Here is a 22,904-nt window from a genome sequence, read left to right on the forward strand (position 1 = left end):
TGGAGTCAAACTGATGCAGTATGGATTTTGTTTGACGCACAGATGCTGTGTGGGCTGATGCCAATGGACTGTGCAGAACTTCAACCTTCTGCAACAGATGGTTGCAGGGACTAAATGAAACGTCATATCTAAAGAGCTTACCATTGGGACTGACTTATAAATACAAGTTTGTTTCCCCATTCCAGATCCAGTGCTCCTGGGAGCTATGGTACCGGGTAAGTAGGGCACACCTGGCTGCATCTAGTAAGTAACAGCATGTTTTTCTATCTTGAGTCCACTCTTAGTGGTGAGAACCTGAGCAGCACTAAACATATACCTGTTGACTGACTGGCTCATATTGGGTGTTGTGGAAGGAGCACATAGCACTGGGAGCCTGGAGGCCTGGGTGGGAGCTCTGGCTCCTACCCTAGCTTGCTGAATGGTCTTGACCTCTCTGGCCCTCAGTTTTCTCATCTGTAAAACAAGGGGAATAGATCAGACATTCTGATTCTAATTTTTGTCACATTATTATGAAATGTTGGGCCATCCTAAGCCTTTCTGCCAAGGTCCTGAAGCTGCAAGGGTAATTCAGTCCTAGACACTTCCCATAGCTTGATTCTTGGCTTAGGTCTAGTTGGCTTTTGCATAATTCTGCAACATTACTTGCCAACAAATCTAAGCAATGACTTCTACATCTTAAAGCTTTCACTGCTTCAACCCCTGGGAAAAGGGACACGTTTTGAGGCAAGGAGGAACTCTAAAAGGCTCTCCTGTGATAAAGGTACAGTGGTTAATGCAGGCCATGGGGGAAACTCGCTGACTTGTGCCTATGTTTCACAGGATCCTGGAGGTCCAACTTAGGGAAGAGAGCCGACTCCAGAGAAGACAGGTGAGGACAAAGGAACAAGAGAGGGGCGCAAATTATCAAACTCCCTATTAAGTATAAAAGTAAGAGTACCAAGTATATGTGTGAATTACGGGCCTGAGGGGAGCAAAGAAAGAGATAGGCAAAAGGAAATGAAGGGGTGACAGAAGACCCCTAAAATGACCATTAATCTTTTTTGCCACTAATTTTCCAGAGATTCAGAACCATATTGCTCAATACAAGATTCCTGGTCAGTGCATTCTAGTACAAGGGGAGTCTCACTAGAAACTGATACAGCACAGTTGTTCTGGCTAGATAAGAAGACCAGGAGAAAGGTCCATATATGAGAACTTCCTCCAGACAGCAGTTCTGCCAGAACAGCTCTCTAAAAACAGCGGCAGGAACCACAGGTAAGAACAAGGACTTGATTTAAATTTCCTTGAACCAGTTTCCAAAGGGCACACTTCAGAAATAGGATATTCAAGTATCTTCTATTTTCCACAAATATCTCCACGGGAGTGACATTTTCATAAAGACTGCCTGGAAGGGTCTAGGACATTTTTCTTGAAAATACCTCAGGATTTGGGATGCCAGGACCCTCAAGTGCTTCCCTGTAGCACACACCCTAGTGGTGGTATTGAACACAGGAAATAAGAATGATTTCAGAGAAGACTGTTCCTACGGGGGGGGGGGAAGGACACATGACAGAACCATCTACTCAATAGAACTAGGGAGACTCAATGAAAGGGACCAGAAGTTTTGCTGCTGTTAGAGAAGTAGAAAGGGAAGCTTCTTCCTATCCAACATTCAGAGGTTTTGGGTGGTAGACACAGAACAAAATGCTAATTGGGCAGCTGTTTAATGCTATGAGAATCACCTAGAACAGAACCCACCTGTGTTGGATGGAGTAAAGCCTGGCAAGGAGGGGCTGTTGAGCCCGGGGAGCAACACAGGAGGAATGCCCTGGAGAGCTGGATATGCTGTAGGAAGGTTGAGAGCCTGAAGAGGGGCGTTGTCAAACATCCCTTGCTGCTGAGCTGCCAGTCCGAGGACCTCATTGGCCTTTTTAATCCGGTCCAACTCTTGTTGAGCCATCAACTGACGTACAGTGGCTGGGTCAAAGTATTCTTTCTCCTTGTCCAACTGGCTTCCAATGGTGTCTTTAACTTTGGAGATATGCTGTTGGGAAAAGATATGGTCACGTACAGACAGCCTAGCGCTGTACTTGATGCCACACAAAGTGCACTCTGTTTTCGGTCCCTCATAACTTGTTTGGTTTATACCAAAATGCTTGGCCATGCTTAACTTGGACTTCTTTTCTTTTGCTCGGGCATTCTGGAACCAGACCTGAACAACTCTCTTTGGCAGTCCAATATCATTGCCCAGGACCTCACACTCTAGCATGGTGGGTGTCCTGTAGTCATTAAAGCATGACTTGAGGACTTTGAGCTGCAGATTGGTCATCTGAGTGCGAAAACGTTTCTGCCCTGGCCGATCCCCACTGTCTCCAGATTTGCCTGCTGACCCACTTGCACCAGGACTCGGGGAGCAGGGGTCTGCAAGGCTTGAGGTTTCACTGTAGTCCACTGTACCTTCATTGTCATATTCCTTGCTGTAAAAGCTTGGGGCTGGACTGACCAGGCCCGATGACAACCGATCTTCATACTCAGACATTGCCATCATGGCCGCTTTGGTCAACCCTTCATTGGGTGCAGAGGAGGATTTGGTTTCAGTTGCTATTCCCGTCGCACTGTCATTATCTGCATTGCCCTCGTCTCCAGTTGTGGTATCTGTGATGGCTGTGTTGACAGATGAACAGTCGTCGTTGTCCAGTTTCGTTTGGTCAAAGTTCAGATTAACTGAGGACATGGAGGGGCTTTCAAAGTCTTCAATCCCTTCCACCTTGATGGAAGAAGGGCTAAGAAGAGTTCTGGGAGACAACTCCATGGTTTTACTCACAGGTGAGAGGGGAACACCTGGGCCATCACTACTACTTGGGGGTAGGTGGGAAAAGCTGGTTCCATCAAAAATATCTCCTTTCATCTGGAGTCCCCCATCACAGTCTAAGAGCATTGCAGACAGAGTGAGGTTGTAGCCAGCTCTCTTGGCTTCATGCCAATGCCGGGACCGGATATGAGCCTCAAGGGCAGTCTTGGCTTTGAAGAGTGCCCTGCAAAAAGGGCATCTCCTATGAGCCTGGGCTGGGCCCACAGCCCGGAACTGTCCTTTCCGTTCCCGGGCTCGAGTATTCTGAAACCAGACTTGCACCACACGTTTTTTCAAGCCCACCTCATGCGCAATGTGATCCAACATCTTTCGAGTTGGGTTGGAGTCTAAGAGATACTTTTGATACAGAATTTCTAGCTGTTCTGGTGTAATAGTTGTCCTCAAACGCTTGTCTCTCTGAGGTTCTTCTCCTCCTGTCCCACTGTCATTTTCTCCAGGGCTTGCGCTGGCCTTTTCCTCCAGCTTCCTCTTCAGAGTGTTCATTGTGGAGGTTGGAGTTGAAGGAGAAGTGGCTGAGCTGGCTGGAATCTGAGGTATAGCCCCAGAGAGCAGCTGGCTCGCCAGGAGTGGGTTACTAGGGTCAAACAGCATGAAAGGCATATCCAGTGACCTGTCCAAAAACTGGGGGTGGATGAACTGATTCTGTGCACTCAGGAAGTGAAGCTGCTGATGCTCCTGCCAGTGCTCAAATGATGGAAATGCCAGCTTACATTGGTCACACTGGTAGGGGATTAGCTGTGGAGGTAGGTTTGCCAACTGTTGAGGAGTTGACGTGTGGAGGGGCTTGAGGGGCAGGTGGGAGAGCTGGGAAGGACTGGGGCTTGACTGGGGTAAGGGACACTGAGGTGGGGGTGCTTGTGGAGGAGGCTGTGGTAACACAGCAGGGGAAGTGAGCTGTTGGAGCTTTTGCTGGGCTGTGTTTATCTTCTGGTCTGGCTGGTCTTGCTGCTGCAGCTCCACCTTTGGTTGTCCTTGCTTTTCTTGGGTTTGGTTTGACTGTGCACTGGGAGGTTCCACCTGCTTTGGTTTCTCATCACTCGCGTCCGTTTTCAGGTCCTCAGCCTCCGCTGTGAGCTGTAAGAAAGCGGAGGAAGCTGTGCTGGCCGGTGGTGCGGGGGCGCTATACGCCTGGGAGGGCATTGGGGTGCTGCAGGAGGAGCTGGTGGGAGTGAGGAGCTCCATGGCATCCATGGAGTCCTCGTTTTGGCTGTCATCCTGCCCCTCCTCATCCTCATCTTTGTAACACAGCTTCTTCTGATGCTTGATGAGATCAAAGATGCGCTGAAACACCAGGCTACATTTTTTGCACTGGTAGTTCAAGTTGCTTGTTCGAATATACCTGTCGTTTGTAAGCTCGCGCCGCTCTCCATCTTTGCCCTCCCCCTGATTCTCGTAATTTTTCCTGGCCTTCTGTCGGGCATTTTGAAACCACACCACTATGACTCGGGTTGGAAGGTTCAGTAAATTAGACAGTTGCTCAAATTCGTCATCCTTTGGGTAAGCATTGGCATCAAAGAAGTCCTGTAGGACCCTCAGCTGGTAGTCAGTAAACCTTGTTCTTGAAGACCTCTTGCTTCCCCAGTACTCCTGCTTCTGAGGTTCCGGCGAAGGGGGCCGGGAGTCAATCTTAAGCTCCTCCAGGCTGGTGATAGGAGGATTGCTAAAGTTGTAAGGAGAATCCTTGTTACGCTGCCGCTCTTTGAAGAGGGTGTTTCTGAACCAGTGCTTGATCACCTTCTGGGGCAACCCAGACTTGTCTGCCATTTCTTTGATCTGCTCTTCACTGGGGGAGTTGTTAATGTCAAAATACTGTCGCAGGACCCGGAGCTGGTCATCTGTGATCCTGGTGCGAGGCCTCTTGTTCTGCTGCTGGAGCAGGCTTGGATTGAGCTGATGCTGGTACAGCTGGGCCAGGTCCGCAGGCAGAGGCTCCACAGGTCCAAGCTGAGGGGGCAGCTGAGCCGGCAGGGTCTGCAGTGGCATTGTCTGCATCATCAGCGGTGAGAAGATGGGCAGCTCCATGGGCATGGAGAGCTGGGTGAGTGGCACGGATGGCTGGGTCGGTGCGATCGTTGGGGACGTGATAGGTGGGGCTGATGCAGGGATGGCTGGCGTGGAAGCCGGCTGAGGCGGTGCTGTGGGAAGTGGGGGTGGAGGAGGGGGTGGGGGCGGGGGCGGTGGGGGCTCCGGGGTCTGGGGCCGCAGGGGGTACAGTTTATCGTAGTGCTCTCGGTACTGTTTAGCAAATCTCTCTAGCTGTTTAAAGGGAAAGTAGTTTTGGTGAACATGCTCTTGATGACTTTTTAAAATCAAGATGTTAGAGAACAACTTGCCACAGGAGTCACACTCCAGCTTTTCCAGGTTGTCTCCCTGCTCAGTCTTCCCATTCTTCTTCTGAACCTTCTGTTTGTTCTCGTTGTACTGAATGACCAGCTCAAAGCCAAAGTTCTCCAATAAAGCCTTGGTGGCATTCCCCCTCGCATCCGAGGCGATGCGTGGAGGGAGCATGGAAGGCTCAGAACTACCTGCTGGGGCCAACTCCTTCTTCTCTTTAGCCTTCAAGGCGTCCGGCAGCGATTCCTTGGGTCCCGGGTTGCCCTCTCCCACCTCGGCACTGTCCCTCTCTCTCTGGCTTTCTTTTTCCTTTTCTTTGACGATCAGTTTGTTTTTCTTTTCGGGGTGCGGACTTGGCTGCAGAAGGGCAGAATGACTCTGGGACAGAGACAGCTGGCTTTGCTGCTGCTGTAGGATCTGCTGGTGGCTCTGCGGTGGGATCTGAACCTGACCCTTCAGATCATCTAGCAGGCCCGGGCCCGTCCCCGTCAGCGTGAGCGCCCCACTGGTCACGGGCAAGCTCACCTCGGGGTTGAGCTGGAACTCTGCACTGGGGATGTAGAAGGGGAAGAGGAGATGCTGTTGCTGCTGGAGCTGTAGCAGGGTCTCTGTGGTCATGGGGAAGTGAGGGAGGAGGGTGGGGTTAAACAGCTGAGACTGGATCAGGGCAGCCTGCTGCTGCAGCTCCTGCTGCAAGTGAGCTTGAACTTGGGCCTGGGCCTGGGCCAGTGTCTGTGCTTGTTGTTGTTGCTGCTGCTGCTGCCTGGATGCAATCATGTCTGCCAGCTTCTTCCGATTGGCTTCCTTGGGCTCTGAAGGGGCAGTGATGTTGGCACTGATGGGATTGCCCAGGGGCGGCATCCCTATGCTTTCTGCGGACACTTGGCTCAGTAAGTTGGAGCTCGAAGCGATGCCAGCACTGCTTGGATTGGTGGTGGTGAAGGTGCTACTGCTACTGGTGCTCACAGGACTTGGGGTGGAGGAGCTCAGGGAGACACTGCTACTACTCCCAGTCCCATTGCTATTGCCACTTGCAGCCTCCAGCTTGGCTGCTCGGGCCTTGGTTTGATGCAACACAGACCTCATGTGGATCTCCAAAGTGGAACTCTGGCTATAGGCCACGTTACAGGTGTTACACTTGAAAGGTTTGTTGTCTGGGCTGCTGGTGGGTTCTGGCTGACCAGTTGCCGACTCTTGAAGGGCTCTCTTTAGCTTATGCAGGTGGGAGACAGAATTGTAGTGCACTAACAGGATATTTTTTTGAGTGAAGGATTCCTTACAGACAGTACACTTGTAAGGGCGAGAAGGGTCTAGAAATTTTTCCATGGTGAAGTTGGGACCTTTCCTAAAAGGTAGAGCTCTCTTTGGCTCTGAGCCTGAGTCTTCTTGTACCGACCCAGAGTCACTGCCTGTTGGGCTCTGTTTATCTTCCAAGTCACTCTCCTCCTCCTTGTCTTCCTCAACAATTATGGTGTGGTCCTCAGCCAGGGTAGGGTCTCCCATTGCCAGGAGGTCCCCATTGGCCAGGAGGCCACCATAAAGCTGTTGGATGTCGGCCTCACTCAACTCCAGGTGGCTGGTCTCGAGGTGCTTTTTCAGAGCCTGGAAAGTTCGGAAACTACGCTGACAAAGACAGCACATAGTGGCAGCTCTGATCACGTGGTACTGAGAATGGAGCTGCAGCTTTTCAATGGTCTTGAAAGCCAAGCTGCACTGATTACAGCGGTACTTGTAGACGTGGCGATCTGACACAGGCAGCTGAGGCCGCTTGGCATGAACCTCATTGAAGTGGGTCTGAAGGGTGGCAGAAGTTTTGAAAACCTGGTTGCACCCCTTCTTCCAGCATAGGAAGCCTGAATCTTCTCTCACAGCCCCTGGGTCAGCAGGAGAAGGTTTTAAGTCTCCACTGTGCTCTGCGCTCACAGAGGGCAAGATGTTCTTTCCCAGATCCTCTGAGGTTTCTGTAAAAAATAGATATCTATCATCAAGTCCAATGATACAGAAGACTGTGTTTCAAAGATGGCACCTAGAGCTATCTATCTATCTAGGAAGTCCTCACAAATACAGAATCCTATCATAAGGGAAATACCCAACGGGAACACAGACTCTCTCCACAGAGCCCCTGCAATGCAGAATGCATATTTTAAGCACATGCACCCAAAAAGAAGGTACAAGTAAAAGGAAATACAAAACTTTCACTCATAACAGTCTTATATCACAGATCTCTTATACAACCTTCAGTTGCTTGACTCAGCATTTTGAATTTCTCAAGAATGGGTTTGAACGTTACTGATCTTAGACTGGATTCCCTTTTTATATTTGTGAATTAATGCCATCCTAGGCTGGGGGAATTTAAGATAACTGCTGTCGCATTGTAATACAAAAAAATGTGGAATTTTTTAAGCTTAATCTCTATTAAGTGGCCAAGTATTAAGAGATGTTAACAACTTTTCCCACACCCATACAGAGTCTGACCCTTTTTTAAAAAAGTCAGCTGTCTACCTTCTAAGGAGGAGGTGGACCAGCCAGTAATGTGGCTGCCGTCTTCCCAACCTAAATCTTAGCTGCCGACAAGAGATGGAAGATGTAGGAGAGCCTCAAAAATGGAGGCCTAATGACCCACTCGCTACGAACCAGCACAGCACCAGCAGCCATGTCTAAAACAATGTTCTTTCTACACTGGGCTCTAAGGCAATCCCAGACGACTCAAAGAGCGTTGTGCAGAGGGAGCTCCTAGAGAGACGTCAAATCCAGTGCCCCCAAAATCACTCATGTGGTATGAAAGTCCCTAATAATTAAGTCCTCAGAGAATGAATGCTGAGCAGCTTAGAACGGTGAGTCATGCATGGGTCTGTTGACTGAGTCTCTGGTTATTCACTTCCAAAATGTATGGTCTAAGGGGACATGTGTCCTCCAAAATCCCACTGGTTCTCCCCTTTTCTCTCACTTTGAACCATTTAAACCGTGTACAAATACATGCCAGGAGTCGGAGTATCCGTGCACCTCATCTCTTGATCCATTACATTCACCTTAGGAGTACTGTAAAGGATTCTTGGCACTCTTACTCGGTGAAAATTTTGACCCAATATGTCATTTTCTTTCCATTCTAGAGATCAAAAATGACACTAACCAGGCTGCTTTCCTGCCTCCTCCAAACTGGAGTTCCCGTCTCGATCTGGAACAGCTGCTGGGAGGAACATGCTGCTGGGCATCACCATCTCAGGGGTGGTCACCTGAGAAATAAGAGGCAGAGAAATGAGGTCAGTCAAATGGCTAGGAAAGAGACACAAAATAGGGAAGTGTGTAAAAATTATTTAATAAGCAAAATTAGCCTTCACCAATATAAAGCTGGAAGTGTCACTTTTCATAGCTCACTGAAGATTCATGTTTATTAGACAAAGCTCACATCAGTCAAAAGTGTTTCTACGGTTACATTCTGGACATAATTAGCAGTGCACACTTGAAGAATAATCTTATTATTAATATTTTTCCTTTATGCAGAATTTTGACTTTGATCACTGACAATGTTTTGTCATGGGCTGTGAAACTTCTTGTGCAACCAATTAGGTAGATAAGTTGAAAGGCCCACCTTAAGCTGCTGAAAACATAATAAGGGCCCTAATTAAATCATACCTAGTAAAGTACACTGTAATCTTGAAACAGGGAGCATTGTAGTACTGTTTTCAAAATGTATTCAGGCAAGAAGAGGAGGGGAATAAGAGCGAAGGAAAGGGTAAGAAGAAGAGAACAGAACAAAGAGAAGGCTAAGGACACGCAGACACTTTGGCAGATTCTCCAGGAAACAACATTTTGTAACCCTTTAGAAGCCAGATCAAGTGCAAACAAGCATTCTTTATGACTTCAAGCAAAGACTCCAAAGGAAATCCTGGCTGAGATACTCAGCATCAGAGGGAACCTCTGTCCAATGTCCCAGCCACACTGGGGGCCCTGCACAGCATTCTCTACCAGAGCAGCCCCACCATGACCACGTGGCTCTTGCTTACTAATATAGCAATTCCAGAATCAGCCCGGATCGAAAGAACTGTAATTTTAGGTCAGATACTCAGACATTTCTGTAGACAAACTTTCCAGCCAGATGGTGGAGGAGCCTAAATAAGTCATCGTTTACCCAACATTAATGTGATAAGCAGCCCTCAAGTCCAACATAAGGATACAATGTTCTTCATTTAAACAGAAGAAATATTCCCTTTGGCCGGTATGTGGCCGAAAGGTAGTAGGCAAGGATATTGCTACCAGAATTAGAAATTGTCTCCTGTTCGATGACAAACTAAGAAATTAGGTGAACAGAAACTACTGTCCCACCCCTGGCCTTTCAACATGGCATCCGCCCCTACCTAAAGGAGTTCTTTTCCCAGGAAACACAGGTAGCCCAGTATCTGTACTTGCAGTTGCAAAGACTGGAACACCTAAATTATTGTTCAAAATTAAATATTTTAAATAAATTATTAATTTTTAATGGTTTGAAGATCCTGGCCTTGCTCAAAATATCGGCTGACAGGTTCCGTCCTAGGGGAAACCCAGAAACACCAAAAAGGTAACACCTCAATACCTTTACGGGTATTAGAATAATTTCAACAGTCGGGATGCTGATAAGTTACAAAAATTAAGCCACAGGCACTACGGAGAACAGTTCTGAGAAAGCTCATGTTTACGAAGAGCAGGTGCATGTGTGTGACACAGAACTCCTGCTTGCAGACATCTGGGCCCTCACACAAAGCTCGTCAGCAGCTGGTTAAGGCTCGCTGTTGATGAATCGTTAGGAATGGAGCAGAGATTGCCAAACTCATTCCATCTATTTTCTTTTTAATAGAAAGCATTTCTGACCAGTGTGGTTGGGGAGTCCAGCGGGAATCCAAGAAGTGAAAGGTCACCGATTAATTTATAGTCCTCAGCCGAGGGTGGGGCACGAGGTTGGGGGCAAGAAGGGGAGAAAGGGAAAGGAAAAAAGACTCCCCCCCACCTCCTCTCTCGGTTGTAGCTGCAGGATCAGTCCTTTCCAGGGATCTTTAGGAATTATGAAAAATGAATCACGAGAAATAAAAAAAAAAAAGCCCTACAGAGTAAAAAAGAATAAAATTATCTAACACCTCAGCTGCACATCATTATAGAAAACTGTGGGCTTTTTATACGCATTACAGTAAGGCAGACATCCCCTCTAACAGACTCAGTACGACGGATCAGTAATTGTTTTCATACACTTTAATTAGAAAAACTCAGATGGCTACGAATAATAATGGAAAAGAGAGACTTTTGCACTTGAAAGGTTGAAGTCAATCAAGTGTGAATGACGGCAAAAAAGGAAAAAAAAAAAAAAGACACCAATTCATCAGCCCTCTGTTGTCTCGCCGCGACTTTAATCATAATTCCTGATTGGGATTCAAGAAGGCAGTAAGCAGAGGTTCTTTGTCTGCCTTCACCTTCCATCAATTAACTCTTCCCGAAATATAATCATCAACCTCACATGCTCCTCTGCATCTTAATCTGGGCCTCCGAACCTGTAAGTCTTACCCCCATATGTGTTTAAGTAATTACAGATGAGAAGTTGCAGGTAGATAAAAGTAGTGTCCCCACATTGTCTGGGGTGGAGGGGGGAAGGTTTCGTATATAAAATTTTGATGGGCAAGAAATCCCCAGGAGGCAAAGAGGAATCTCCCTAAAGGGAATCCTGAGGATCCAGAAAGTCTGCTGGGGTGTATATGCGCCTGTGTCACAACAGAGGTTGTAATCGGAAGCCTCTTTCCTGCACCGGCTACTGGAGCACCCCACAGCAGCCCTCAGACACTAAAGACCTGTGCCTGTGTCCTTTCCTCCCTAGTTTCCAAAGATTTTCACTCAAACTCTGCAACATCCAACTCTGTTGGCTGTAGTCCAGCCAACAGCTCAGTGAGGAAAAGGAGAGTTGGCCAAAGGCAGCGTTCCTTCGACACTTGCCTTGGCATCCTCCACCTTGTTGTTTCTGGTCCTGACTACCAGATTGTGTGGAGGGTTCGGACCGCCCTAGCCACAGCCTTTGATGAATAGCTGAAAGGCACTCCTCTGGGAGCGCAGCCGGGAAAGGCAGCCCCTCGGGTGAGCTGAGCACCGTTTCGTGAAGACCCCCCCTTTGCTAGGTGCATCGGAGCGTGTAGGACCGTCCCAGATGTGCCTGAGCACAGCGGCCCTCGAGTAACAGGACGGCACCACCTCCCCCTGCAGAGAAAGCAAACGCATGCCTATGCGCTTTCCTCCCTCCCTCATCCAACTTCTACTCCATCCCAGACTCAAAAGCCAAACAAAAAGTTTCAGGTTTGCCAAATGTCAGAACACAATTGGTACAAACAACTATACTTTCTACATTTCACTATTCCATCCATATAGATTGAGTCTTCTCATAATCTATACACCCATCAACACTGAATATGTTAAATTATGTCCCCCGAAGTCAACGTACAGAGGGGACCAGAAACCACTGAAGGTGACTTTTTTCTTAGGTTATATTTCTCTGATAGGTCTTGATTTTTTAAATAATTTATTGTCAAATTAGCTAACATACTTTTAGCCTGGCCTTGGCCATGCAACGGGCAGTTCTAAGGTCGTCTTCTAGATACCACACACATTCCCCCCAGAGTCTTCAGAGTTGATGGGAATGCAGGAGAACTAACCATCACAGCAGGGGTACTGAGAGAAAACAGGCTCGGACATCTTCCTAACAAGTAAACACATATCATATATACAAAAGAAATAGGGAGTTCTGCTCTGATGCCAGAAATACTGAAGTTTAAGCAATTCTCATAACAACAATAGAAATAAAAGAGTTCCACGCTGACACTGAATGTCTTCAAGTTTAAGCAGTTTCAAAACAACTTCGTTGTGGAGAAGGAAGGGCCTCAAGTGACTCTGCTCACCCATCCACTTGACCATCACTCCCTAGAATCGTACAGAGTCCCTGTACGCTTGCTAAGATGAGGTGAGACAGAGTCCCTGTGCCCAAGAAGCTCATATGTCAGAATAAATAACCTTTTGGAGACCATAACCTCCTTAGAAAACCTGATGAAGGCTGCAGATGCCTAAAAACGTACTTTCACACAGAGACGGGAGCAGGTAATTTCAGGACATCAAGGCTCCCTAGTGAAAAATCCATGGACTCAAGTTAACTGTCCTTAAACTACCAGGAGAGGAGACATAGGTTCATAAATAGTTGGTACCTCTGTTTGGTTCACCGTTTTTCCAGATTATGACTTGATGCTTTTGAAGTTTCTATCAGGGGAGTGAACTCTAAAGCCCCAACGACACTCCTTATAAAATGCAGAGGCTTGGATGTGGGCCTAGTCCCCACAATGACATTTGGGAGGAGCTCCTGGTACTTATTCTTTCTTGGTGGAAGAAGCCAGAGTTGTAAGAACCCTTCCTCGTTTCCTGCTTTCTCCAGGTCATGGATGTGGAATGGCCGCATACGGCACCCTGAGCAGCCAAAGGGTATATACCATGCTAACTTCCCATGGGACTGTCCGTGCCAATGTACTGCCCAAGGCCACCTTGTCTGAGCTTAACTCATACAAGTCACATGTTCCACGTGCTGGAAAGCCAAGATACTTTTAGAAAATGCATTGAACCTAGTTTCTCTGAGACCCTCATTCTGACACCCTTAGTGTTGTTCACCTAAGTAGCGGATCTTTCTGAAAGGTTCACTATTCCAAGTGAAAAAATACATTTGACAAAACATACTCCCAAGGAAGCCTCAAATCTTTAACTTGTCAGTGAAATTAATAGAATCAACCACCTCAGATGGAAGGAGATGACAGGAAAGCCTCAAACACAGGCCTTCCTGACGCAGACCTGGCCTGTCTCTGCATCCTTATAAATAAGGGACTGTTTCTGTTAAAAAACTGAAGTTCAACTCCAGCTGCTTCGGGAGCTCAGCACTCTAGCTAGTGGTATGTCTGCAGGCTGCTCATTTCTGCAGCGGCCACCGCGGGAGCCTGCCCGCTGGTGCCTGCACTGCTGCAGGGAGCAATCCAGAGCCCTCCTGGCAGCAGAACTGTTCTCCCTTCCAAACGTGCCAGCCTGGGCACTGGCACACGGAGGCTAGAGGGTCTGCTTTCTCTCTTTCTTGTTTCCTTTCTAAATTGGTTTCTGTGTGGTGATCTGTCTTTGTGTGAGAACCTAAAACTCATGAGGAAGAACTGCAAGGCCATCTTCACATTCATGTGGACCAGAAAATACCATAGCCCTAAGCAGAGATTAAAAACCAAGAATCAAAGACAAAACAAAAGGAGGTGAGTAGGAGAACGGGAAATACAGGAAGAGTTAACACACACAGCCACACAGGGTGACAGAATAGAGAGTTGAGGAGGAGAATGGATTGGAGAGAAAAGCTTCATTAGACTCCGAGAGGCAAGCAGTGGCAGTATACCAAGGTCACTTCTAATTTAGACCATCTAATTGGCAAACAGGCTCCAAATGGCTATCATCTCACAGGGCTTGGAATTAATGAAGCCCGATTATTTTCATTACCTTCCTCTGAGATAGAGACAAAGTGAGAGAGCTGGTACCCACGCAGGTGCAAAAACCCCAGGACTAGTGGCCGCCCGCGGCCCCAGCTGGTGGGGGGGGGGGGGGCAGACAGCCAGCCTGTCCCAGAGGCCCACAGATGCACAGGGAGACAGACAATGACTGAAAGAAGTCACAGGAGACAAACTATTGCAGAGGGAACACTGCTGGCAACACAGTGTGCAGGGCCAGAAGCAGAGAAGCGAAACCTGTGCACGTTCAGAAAAGACAGGATAACTAAGAACTACGTACGGAAGGGAGATGAGAGAAGGGGCTAGAGAAAAAGGTGTTCCTGGGCTGCTCAGGAGCCTATCCCCATTTCTGCCATGAGATCATATTTTGCTAAGTGACTAAGGAACAAAAACCATTTCCCCATATCAATGCTCCAGGAGCCCAGTGGTGTGTCCGGTCACTTAGAAGGATAGTGATCAATTAGAATAAATTAAGAGTATTGAAATGCATGGTAGGTGGTCTCTACACTTCTCATGGAGGGGCCACACCCCTGTGCTTCCTCACCCTCAACTGCCCTTCCCCCAAAAGGGTAGGAAAATGAGGGCGCAGAACAGCAGCTCCTACATCCCCACCAATTTGAATCTCTTAACTTCTCTGAAAAAAGGTGACAGTTCTGTGGAGCAGACACTGGGGGCAGCCTGCTCAGTCAGGTCTGGAAGGGCACTTGTCTCAAAGTCCTTAAGCTTTATAGATAAGCTTTATAGATTTTCTTCTTTCACATGACATGTATAAAGACACTCTTTGGAGGTCTGATTCCAATAGGCCAAGCAGAATGAAGTGCTGCGGGTGCAGTTTCCATAGTGGAGGACCAGAGCTGCAGTTGTTCCCAGTGGAGAATATTTTTCAAGCCCCTTCATCGGTAAAGAGAAAGAGGCCCATGGAAGACGCAGATATGAGATGCAGAGCATAAGCAAGCAGCTGTTACCATAGCAACAGACATATTAGACACTGCAGGTTCCTGAAAGCTGTCTGATAAGGTATTATTAAATGAAGCCTCCTCAAAACACTCTCCATTTACAACTGAACGGAAAGACATTGTGTAGAAGGTAATCTATTTCCATTTATCAGGGTGAAATTTACTTTTAGAAGAACTGAAACCCAATTCAAGCCAAACCTTGCGACCTGGGACCCAGACAGCAGAAAATGTTTATCAGAATTTATAGCTTTAAATCCCTCGACATACCCGATGTCTACCAAGAATTGTCTATATGGTGGATTTCGCCGGCTTTTCCTATTCTACAGCAAAGCACAGCTAACAGTCAAATCACCTGGTGAGGAGGGAGACCCAGTCCTCTCACCGCCATTCATCCTAGCCACCTGGGGACTCAGCAGGCAACTTTCTCCTTTTGGAGAATGAATGACTATACACAGGCCATTCTTTAATGATACGCTTTTAAAACTGGAGCTCTGATTTGTGGGACATTTTTCATCATGCTGTTTTGAGAGTTTCCTGCTCCAGCTGACTAGGAACAAACAGATATACAGTCAGAAAGCCCAACTAATACTTTTTAATGGCCAATTTTCTAATAGAATTACAGTACAATGCCCCCCAGGAGCACGATTGTCACCAAAGGTTTATTATAATCACCTGGTTATAAAACAATTACTAATTTCATTTTAACACCAAACTTTCCAGAGGAAGAACAGGGACATTTGTTTTAATTCATCAGGACAAACTCCAGTCCTCCAACAGGATTTTGAGTTTCCCCTGAGCTATGGCCACCAATTCTCCTCTAATCCTGATTGCTCATCTTTTCCTGCTGAACTAAAGGATCAAGGTGGAAATGCTTCAGCACCTCCCTGCAAACCATCTTCAGAGCATGAAAAACCAATTCAAAACTGACAACCATGCAATAACTCCATCTTCTCATGCAGAGAGAGGGTATCAAACCCTCTTTATACATACCTTTAAGTAAAGAGTGAAACCCTCATATGATAATATTTCTCATAACTTTCAACTTTGTTTCTGAATCCACTAACTTTCTCTTGCTACCAGCAAAGTGACTTCCTTTAATCAGTATGTTTCCCACAATTTGCACACTTTTCAGAAATGTCTACATTTCTAGTTAAGAAAACAATCGCATTTATAATTGCACCCAACATAATAAAGTACCTAGGAATACACATAACCAGGAAGGTAAAAGACCTGTACTCTGAAAACTGTAATAAAACACTGATGAAAGAAATTGAAGACAACATAAAGAAATGGAAAGACATTCCATGCTTATGGATTGGGAGAACAAATACTGTTAAAATGTCTATACTACTCAAAGCAATCCACACATTTATTGCAATCCCTATCAAAATACCAACATTTTCCACAAGCAACCCTAAAGTTTGTATGGAACCACAAAAGACTCTGAATTGTCAAAGGAATTCTTGAACAAGAATTAGAGATCTCACAATTCCATACTTCAAGTTATACTACAAAACTGTAGTAATCAAAGCAGCATGGTACTGGCACCAAAAAAAGACACAAAGATCAATGAGACAGAATAGAAAACCCAGAATCACATGGTCAATTAATCTCTGACAAAGGAGGAAAGAATATGCAATGGGAAAAGAGAATCTCTTCAACAAATGGTGTTGGGAAAGCTGGGCAGCAACATGCAAAAGGATGAAACCGGATCACTTCCTTACACCATACAAAACTTAAATTCAAAATGGAGGAAAGACCTAAATGCATGAACTGAAACCATAAAAATTATTTGACAGAGCACAGGCAGTAATTTCCCTAACACTGGCCATAGCAGCATTTTTCTAGACAGGTCTCCAGAGGCATGGGAAGTAAAAGAAAAAATAAATTCTTGGAACTACATCAAAATAAAAGACTTCACTTCCTTCCAGTGAAGGATCAAAACTAAAAAGACAGGCTGCTATATGGGAAAAGATATTTGCAAATGACATATCCCATAAAGGGTTAGTATCCAAAATAGGTAAAGAGCTTATATAACCCAACACCCCCCAAAATATAAACCAATTAAAAAATGGGCAAAAGACATGAACAAACATTTCCCCAAAGAGGTAACAGATGGCTAACAGACCCATGAAAAGATGCTCAACACCACGCGTCATCAGGGAAATGCAAATCAAAATTATAATGAGATACCACCTCACCTGCTAGAATGGCTACAATCAAAAACAAAAAAGATCAAGTGTTGGTAAGGACATTGAGAAAAAGGAAACCTCAGGCACTGTTGGTGAGAATGCAAACTGGTACAGTCACTGTGGAAAACAGCATGGAGGTTTCTCAAAAAGTTAAAAACAGAATTACCCTATGATCCAGTAATCATACCACTGAGTGTTTACACAAAGAATACAAAAACACTTATCTGAAAGGAGGTAAGTACCCTTATGTTTATTACAGCATTACTTGCAATAGCTAGACTATGGAAGCAACCTAAGTGTCCATCGATAGCTGGATGGATAAAGAAGCTGTGGTGTATATACCCAGTGGAGTACTACTGGTGTATATATACACAATGGAATATTACTCAGCCATAAAAAAAGAACGAAATCTTGCCCTTTGCTGCAACATGGATGGATCTAGAAAGTGTAATGCTAAGCAAAATAAGTCAGAGAAAGACAAATACCACACGATTTCACTTCTCTGTGGAATTTAAGAAACAAATCAGATGAACAAAGCTGGGGGTGGGGGTGGGGAAGGAGGCAATCCAAGAAAAAGACTCTTAACTATAGAGACCAAACTGTTGGTTACCAGAGGGGAAGTGGGGGGATGGGGAAATAGGTTAAAGGAATTAAGAATACATTTTGTACACCTGAAACTAATATAACACTGTTAACTATAGTGGAGTTTTAAAAAAGCTTAAAAAAAAAAAGTCTACATTTCTGTAGAAGGTATCTCCACTGTCCGCTGTGGGAAGAGGAGGTACACAGGGTACCACATGCAACTCTTTCAAGGATCACGCTTCTCCTGCATAATTATGTTCTGTGTTTCTTCTAGAACAGGGTTTATAAACCTGGTTCCATGTATGAAGTTTAAGGTATTCTTATGCTCCCCGGCATTTATACACAGTTTTGTATATGCAGAGTATTCAAAGGTGGTCTTAACAGTGGTTGTTCCACTTTACTATGTATAGAATAACCCAGTAAGGCTACGGAATCACTTTTATCAGTCTCTCAAAAGGTCGAGAATCACCGCTGAGAAGGTGCTAGTTAGTAACATCCAGAAATATCTTAGGGACTGGTACCCCAGGAACGCAGTAGTTACATGTTGTCCTTGAAGACTCCACTGGTAAATGAGGAAGATGCATAATGACCATCATACTCAGTTACGTAATGAAATGCACCTTACTTTCATGGTTATAAAACTATGACAAACAATGGATATTTGAAGTATAAGTTATATTCTAGTCCCTAGGTATGTATAAGTGAAACCTACTGTTTAATGTAAACCAGTCATACAGATTATTATAGGCTTGTATTTCCTAGACCAGATTTATATCAAACAGGAAAAACAATCACCTGAGCAAAAGAAAAAAAGATGTTATTAAGGACTAAAAATGCTTCCCACATCACTCTCTGTTCCTTCAGGCTCCTATGGTTCCAGGCCATCAGTGAGAAGCATGATGAGGCCTGAGAAAATCCCCGTGTTATTTCCAAGGCTGGTGAGAACACCAATACCTATAACACAGAAACCCACCCATCCAAAAAAAGGTCTCCACTCACAGAGAATCCTTACACAGTGTTCATCAGTCTATTTGAAAACACCCACGGAAAGGGAATTTATACTTGAATGATCTCTGAGATGAAACTTTTGCTAGCTCACCTTCACGTTTCCTATTGGCTGCTCGAGTTCTCTTGATGCATTATCAAATATGTGTTCCCCATGACTAAACATCACTTAGAACATTATTCATTAATCTTGCACAAACAAATGGAATAGGAAATGCCTAGAGGTTATATGTCTCTGACCTGCACGTCATAACATGGAATTCTGAACCAACTACCTCTCTGGGAATCTTTACATGAAAAGGCAATCAGATTAACCTATAACTCCATTGTCGAAATAAGTTAGAGGTGAGAATAATTCTCTTTGGTAGTTTTTTCTCCAGTGATCAGGAATGGGCTTGCACAGCAGCCCCATCATATATAGAAAAGCAGGATACTGGTATCACCTGTGAAATCTGGAAACTTTTCGCATTACAATTAATCCTTGACACCAACCTTCTGGGCCATGCTGCAGTAGCCTCGGAGCCATGCTTTTAAAACCTGCGGCAACAGTCTGTGCAACATGCAAAGCCCTCGTCCATGAGTCAACACGTGCTATCCCACTGACCATTCTGCTCTGAGAACCCAGGCATCTGCTTGAGAAACGCCCGCATTAAAGGGTCACACCCCTAGAGCTGGAGCATGTGCGTTCAAATTTCAACCCTGCCACTTCAAGTGGCATCAAGTCATCTAACCACTCCTAGCCTCAGTTTCCGCAGCTGTTAATGTGAACATGTCCAACTCATTTTTTTAAACAAGGCAGTTGTGAGGATGAGATGAGACTAAGAGCAACCTAGAACATGACCAACTTACTGAAGATTTGCAGGGTCTTAATAGTTTCTTTATGTAAATGGTTAGCTGATCTCTGCGTCAGACCAAGAGGGAGGATAATAAAGGGACGTGGAAAGACACATCCATATTCAATGCTTTGGGCCACAGTCATACGCTGGCCGTGCCCAGCTCAAGGCAGATACAGGAGAACAGACGTCTAGGGCCATTTTTCGCACTTCCAGCTCTACACGGGCTTTCTCACCCAACAATACAGAACCTCGCCCAGGTGACTGCATTGCCTTCGACCTCTTGGGAAAGAGAAGCCACGAGTCTTGCGCCGGCTGCCTTACCGTCATAATGAGTTTCTCCACGCAGTCGGGCGCCACGCTGTGGAGGTGGGTGAGGTGCAGCTGGAGGTGGATCTTGTTGTTGAGCATGTCCTGGCACAGGGGGCAGCGCAGCATGGGCTGCACGGAGTGCTGTGTCATGGCATGCACCCGGAGCCGGTTGACGTCGGCGTTGCTGTACTTGCAGTAGGGACACTGGTACATCTGTGGGGGACACACCCATCCCTCTGGCTGAATCGTCCATTCCCACCAGGGTCTGTGTCTGCCCCAAGCCCACCCATTCAGGAGTGTGTTCCCCGCTGTCTAGAACGCTCTCCCCACCCCCAACCCCCACCCTCCACCAGCAGAGCCCCTTCCGGTCTCACCTGCTCTGACTTGGTCTCCTCTGTTGTTTTAGGTCGCTTCGAAGAGAGAGGAGATTCCGAGCTACCTGTGAAGGAGATGCGTTTGGAGGTCGCAGGAGAATCTGTCAGCTCCTTCTCTGCTTGGCTGGACGACGCTAGAAGGAAAAGCAGACGATGCGCTACAGCAGCCAGACCAGGCCAGCTCCCAGAGGGTTTGTGCTGGGTGAAAATCAACATTCATTTATAGCACAGGATTTTCTTGAAACACCAAAATTCAAGTAGGATGAGCATCCGGACTGACTTACCAAGCGCGCTGGGAAAGAAGCAAGTGTTCCGTTTCCCCCCATGAATTTCTGTCACTATTTTAACAACTAAACGCTAAGAAAAAAGATAAATGGACTACAAGGCTCGGAGCTGGATTAAGCTAAATTCGGTGTGCTCTGACTCTCCCCAGTAAGGACACAATCTGCTGGCCTACAGGGGGCAGTAGGGCTGCGAGTGGGCAGGAAAGTCTCACCAGTGGCTCTGCAAATGGCTAGTCAACCCGAGCACCCCAGACGCACTCTGCCTTCTAAGAAGTCCTCAACTACGTGAGCCCAACTAGATTTTCCCAGCTCTTGGAATCACACCACAGCACATCACAGAAGACGTGACACATGTGACTTGTTCACATGGTTCACATGGATATCCACATACAAATACTTGGTGGAAAAAATCAAGTTTGGGTTTAGTAACCTGCTTTGGGGGGAAAAATAATTGAAGAGTGGAGGAGGTAGGGCATGAATCCAACATATAATCTGGCCAATGCCCCAGACACAAGGGTTTATTCCAAGTGGCTGGTGAGAGGGAAAGTCTCCTCTCTGCTTGCCCAAACCATGCCCCATTTCACCAACAAAACGACCAAAACATCCATTAATGAGAAAGGTCACATGAGACTTAAGAAGCAAACAGCAGGTAGAGAAATGTGGGTAGAAGGAGTTCTCTGAAACATGGAAAAGAATGTGGAAAATTCTGATAAGAAACCCGCTGGGTTAAAGGCTCAACAAGGATCAGCAGGGCTTCTCCATCGTAAACACAAATCCCAACAGAAGTAGATGTAGTCATCCCAAAACCTGGTCAGTATCTGGGGGTTGGTTCTATCACAAATGATTTTTAAAATCCCAAAAATGGGGGCGCCTGGGTGGCTCAGTCAGTTAAGCCTCCAACTTCGGCTCAGGTCAGATCTCACGTTCGTGGGTTCGAGCCCCGCATCAGGCTCTGTGCTGACAGCTAGCTCAGAGCCTGGAGCCTGCTTCCCATTCTGTGTCTCCTCCTCTCTCTGCCCCTCCCCCTCTCATGCTCTGTCTCTCTCTGTATCAAAAATAAACAGAACATTAAAAAAAATTTTTTTTCAATCCCAAAAATGGTGGTGAGAAATATCTACCCATTCCCTTCAATGAAAAAGAACTGGGCTCGCTATTGAGGTCCTTGGTTCAGAAAGCCTAATTTTTACTCTTAAGTGCAAATGCTGTCTGTATCACCCGGTCTAGTTACCTAGCTCATGTTTCTACTTTATGCTCAGCTTTGAAAATTTGTTCTGACATGGATACCAAGATGCTGTCATTATAAATGCACGCTTTAATAAACAATTTTAGAAGATCAATTTTATTCATTAAAATCATAAGGCCACAAATAATTTTGAAGAAAGAATTGCTCAATGCAGGAAATATTCCAGGAAGTTGATGCTCTTCCCAGAATGCACATCTTGTGACCTTTAAACCCCAGTATCTTGGTAACCTGGTCTGCATAAGTTTGTAGGGCATCTATTATTTAAAAAGTACAAGGACAAGCATTTTATACACAGACCCCTCCCCCTCCCAACACACACATTCATAACAGTACTTTAATCTGTCTCGAATCGACTTCAAACCCATTTTGCTCTTAATGGGAGTTATTCATTTTCACTTGAAAGGTAATACATGACGGCTGGGTATTTAATGTGATGGGATGGCTGCCGATTAACTAGGTGCTGTAACCTCCTAGACCGGCTCCCCCAGGGCCCGCTTCCCATCTCCTGGCCCCGCACAGGAACCCTGTGTCGCAGGTTTTCAACCTCCCAGTGTGATGGCCCTGCCTGAAAACGCCCACAACAGGAGTCCTTCACTAACGGTTCGGGGACTTAAGCGCCCCTTGATTCCCCGAGGGCTCCTCATTTTCCATCACTTTTCATTTTTGCTTACTGGTTCTCCTCTCTATATTAACAGTTCAAAAGCATTCCACGGACGGGGTGAGTGGAAGCATTAGGTGACGCTTTGTTACAGCCATTCCTTCCCTGACCCCTTCCCTATTTCCACCTGCAACCTGTAGGCATTAGACTCTGCACTCATCTGCTCCTCCTTCCATTAGAGACAAACCAAGATACAGATTCCATTCCAAACACCCACTCCCTGTGTTTTTGTTAGTCTGCTCGACCTGAAAAGACACTTTCTTCTATAGGACCATGCCATCATCTTGTAAATGCCCTCAGTCTGCCACTAACATCCTTTAGAAACGCTGTCAAATGTGCAGCTGTGCAAGCTGTATGGGTGGATGAGTCCCAAGGGTGAGACCACCCCACTCATCTCACTCGCTGGGAGCTGGAAGGCAGACACAGGGCAGCCCAGTGTGGCTTTAACTTCCTTGTCTGACCAGAGTCCACCCTCTTCCTTCAACGCTGAATGCGTGATGAACTGTGCCAAGGTTGCGGAGTTGAGCATTCTGGCTTCAGAAGCCGCTATTCTTTCTCCCTGCATGGAGAGGGGAGCTTTTATTACTTTCTTAATTGTTTCATTTTCAAACTCTCTAACTGCTCTGGAATTATACAGCTTCCTTTGTGAGCTCGAGCTAAGGAATCCTTATAAAGTGTTTTAAAAAATAAAATCAGCATCCTCTCCCTCCTTCTTGTCCCCATTAATACACCAGCCATGCTGTAACATGCAAATGCAG

The 22,904-nt window shown here is 46.1% G+C and overlaps 1 protein-coding gene and 1 long non-coding RNA gene across 2 annotated transcripts in view; one reads left to right on the forward strand and one right to left on the reverse strand.

The window, feature by feature from the left end:
- The window catches only part of ZFHX3 (zinc finger homeobox 3), a 233,639-nt gene that overhangs the window by 3,755 nt on the left and 206,980 nt on the right, over nucleotides 1-22,904 (reverse strand). The window contains exons 6-9 of the mRNA XM_029925069.1: nucleotides 19,962-20,095; nucleotides 19,600-19,800; nucleotides 8,316-8,418; nucleotides 1,738-7,146 (exon numbers count right to left, since the gene is read on the reverse strand). Coding sequence (XP_029780929.1) covers nucleotides 1,738-7,146; nucleotides 8,316-8,418; nucleotides 19,600-19,800; nucleotides 19,962-20,095 — 5,847 coding nt within the window. The remainder of the gene's footprint in view (nucleotides 1-1,737; nucleotides 7,147-8,315; nucleotides 8,419-19,599; nucleotides 19,801-19,961; nucleotides 20,096-22,904) is intronic.
- On the forward strand, nucleotides 1,066-21,147 carry LOC115280281. The gene is made up of 3 exons (XR_003903731.1): nucleotides 1,066-1,254; nucleotides 8,296-8,445; nucleotides 19,994-21,147. It is a non-coding gene; the product is annotated as an uncharacterized LOC115280281 (long non-coding RNA).

The sequence above is a fragment of the Suricata suricatta genome, chromosome 16 (assembly GCF_006229205.1).
Source record: "Suricata suricatta isolate VVHF042 chromosome 16, meerkat_22Aug2017_6uvM2_HiC, whole genome shotgun sequence".
In the NCBI taxonomy this organism is placed as follows: domain Eukaryota; kingdom Metazoa; phylum Chordata; class Mammalia; order Carnivora; family Herpestidae; genus Suricata; species Suricata suricatta.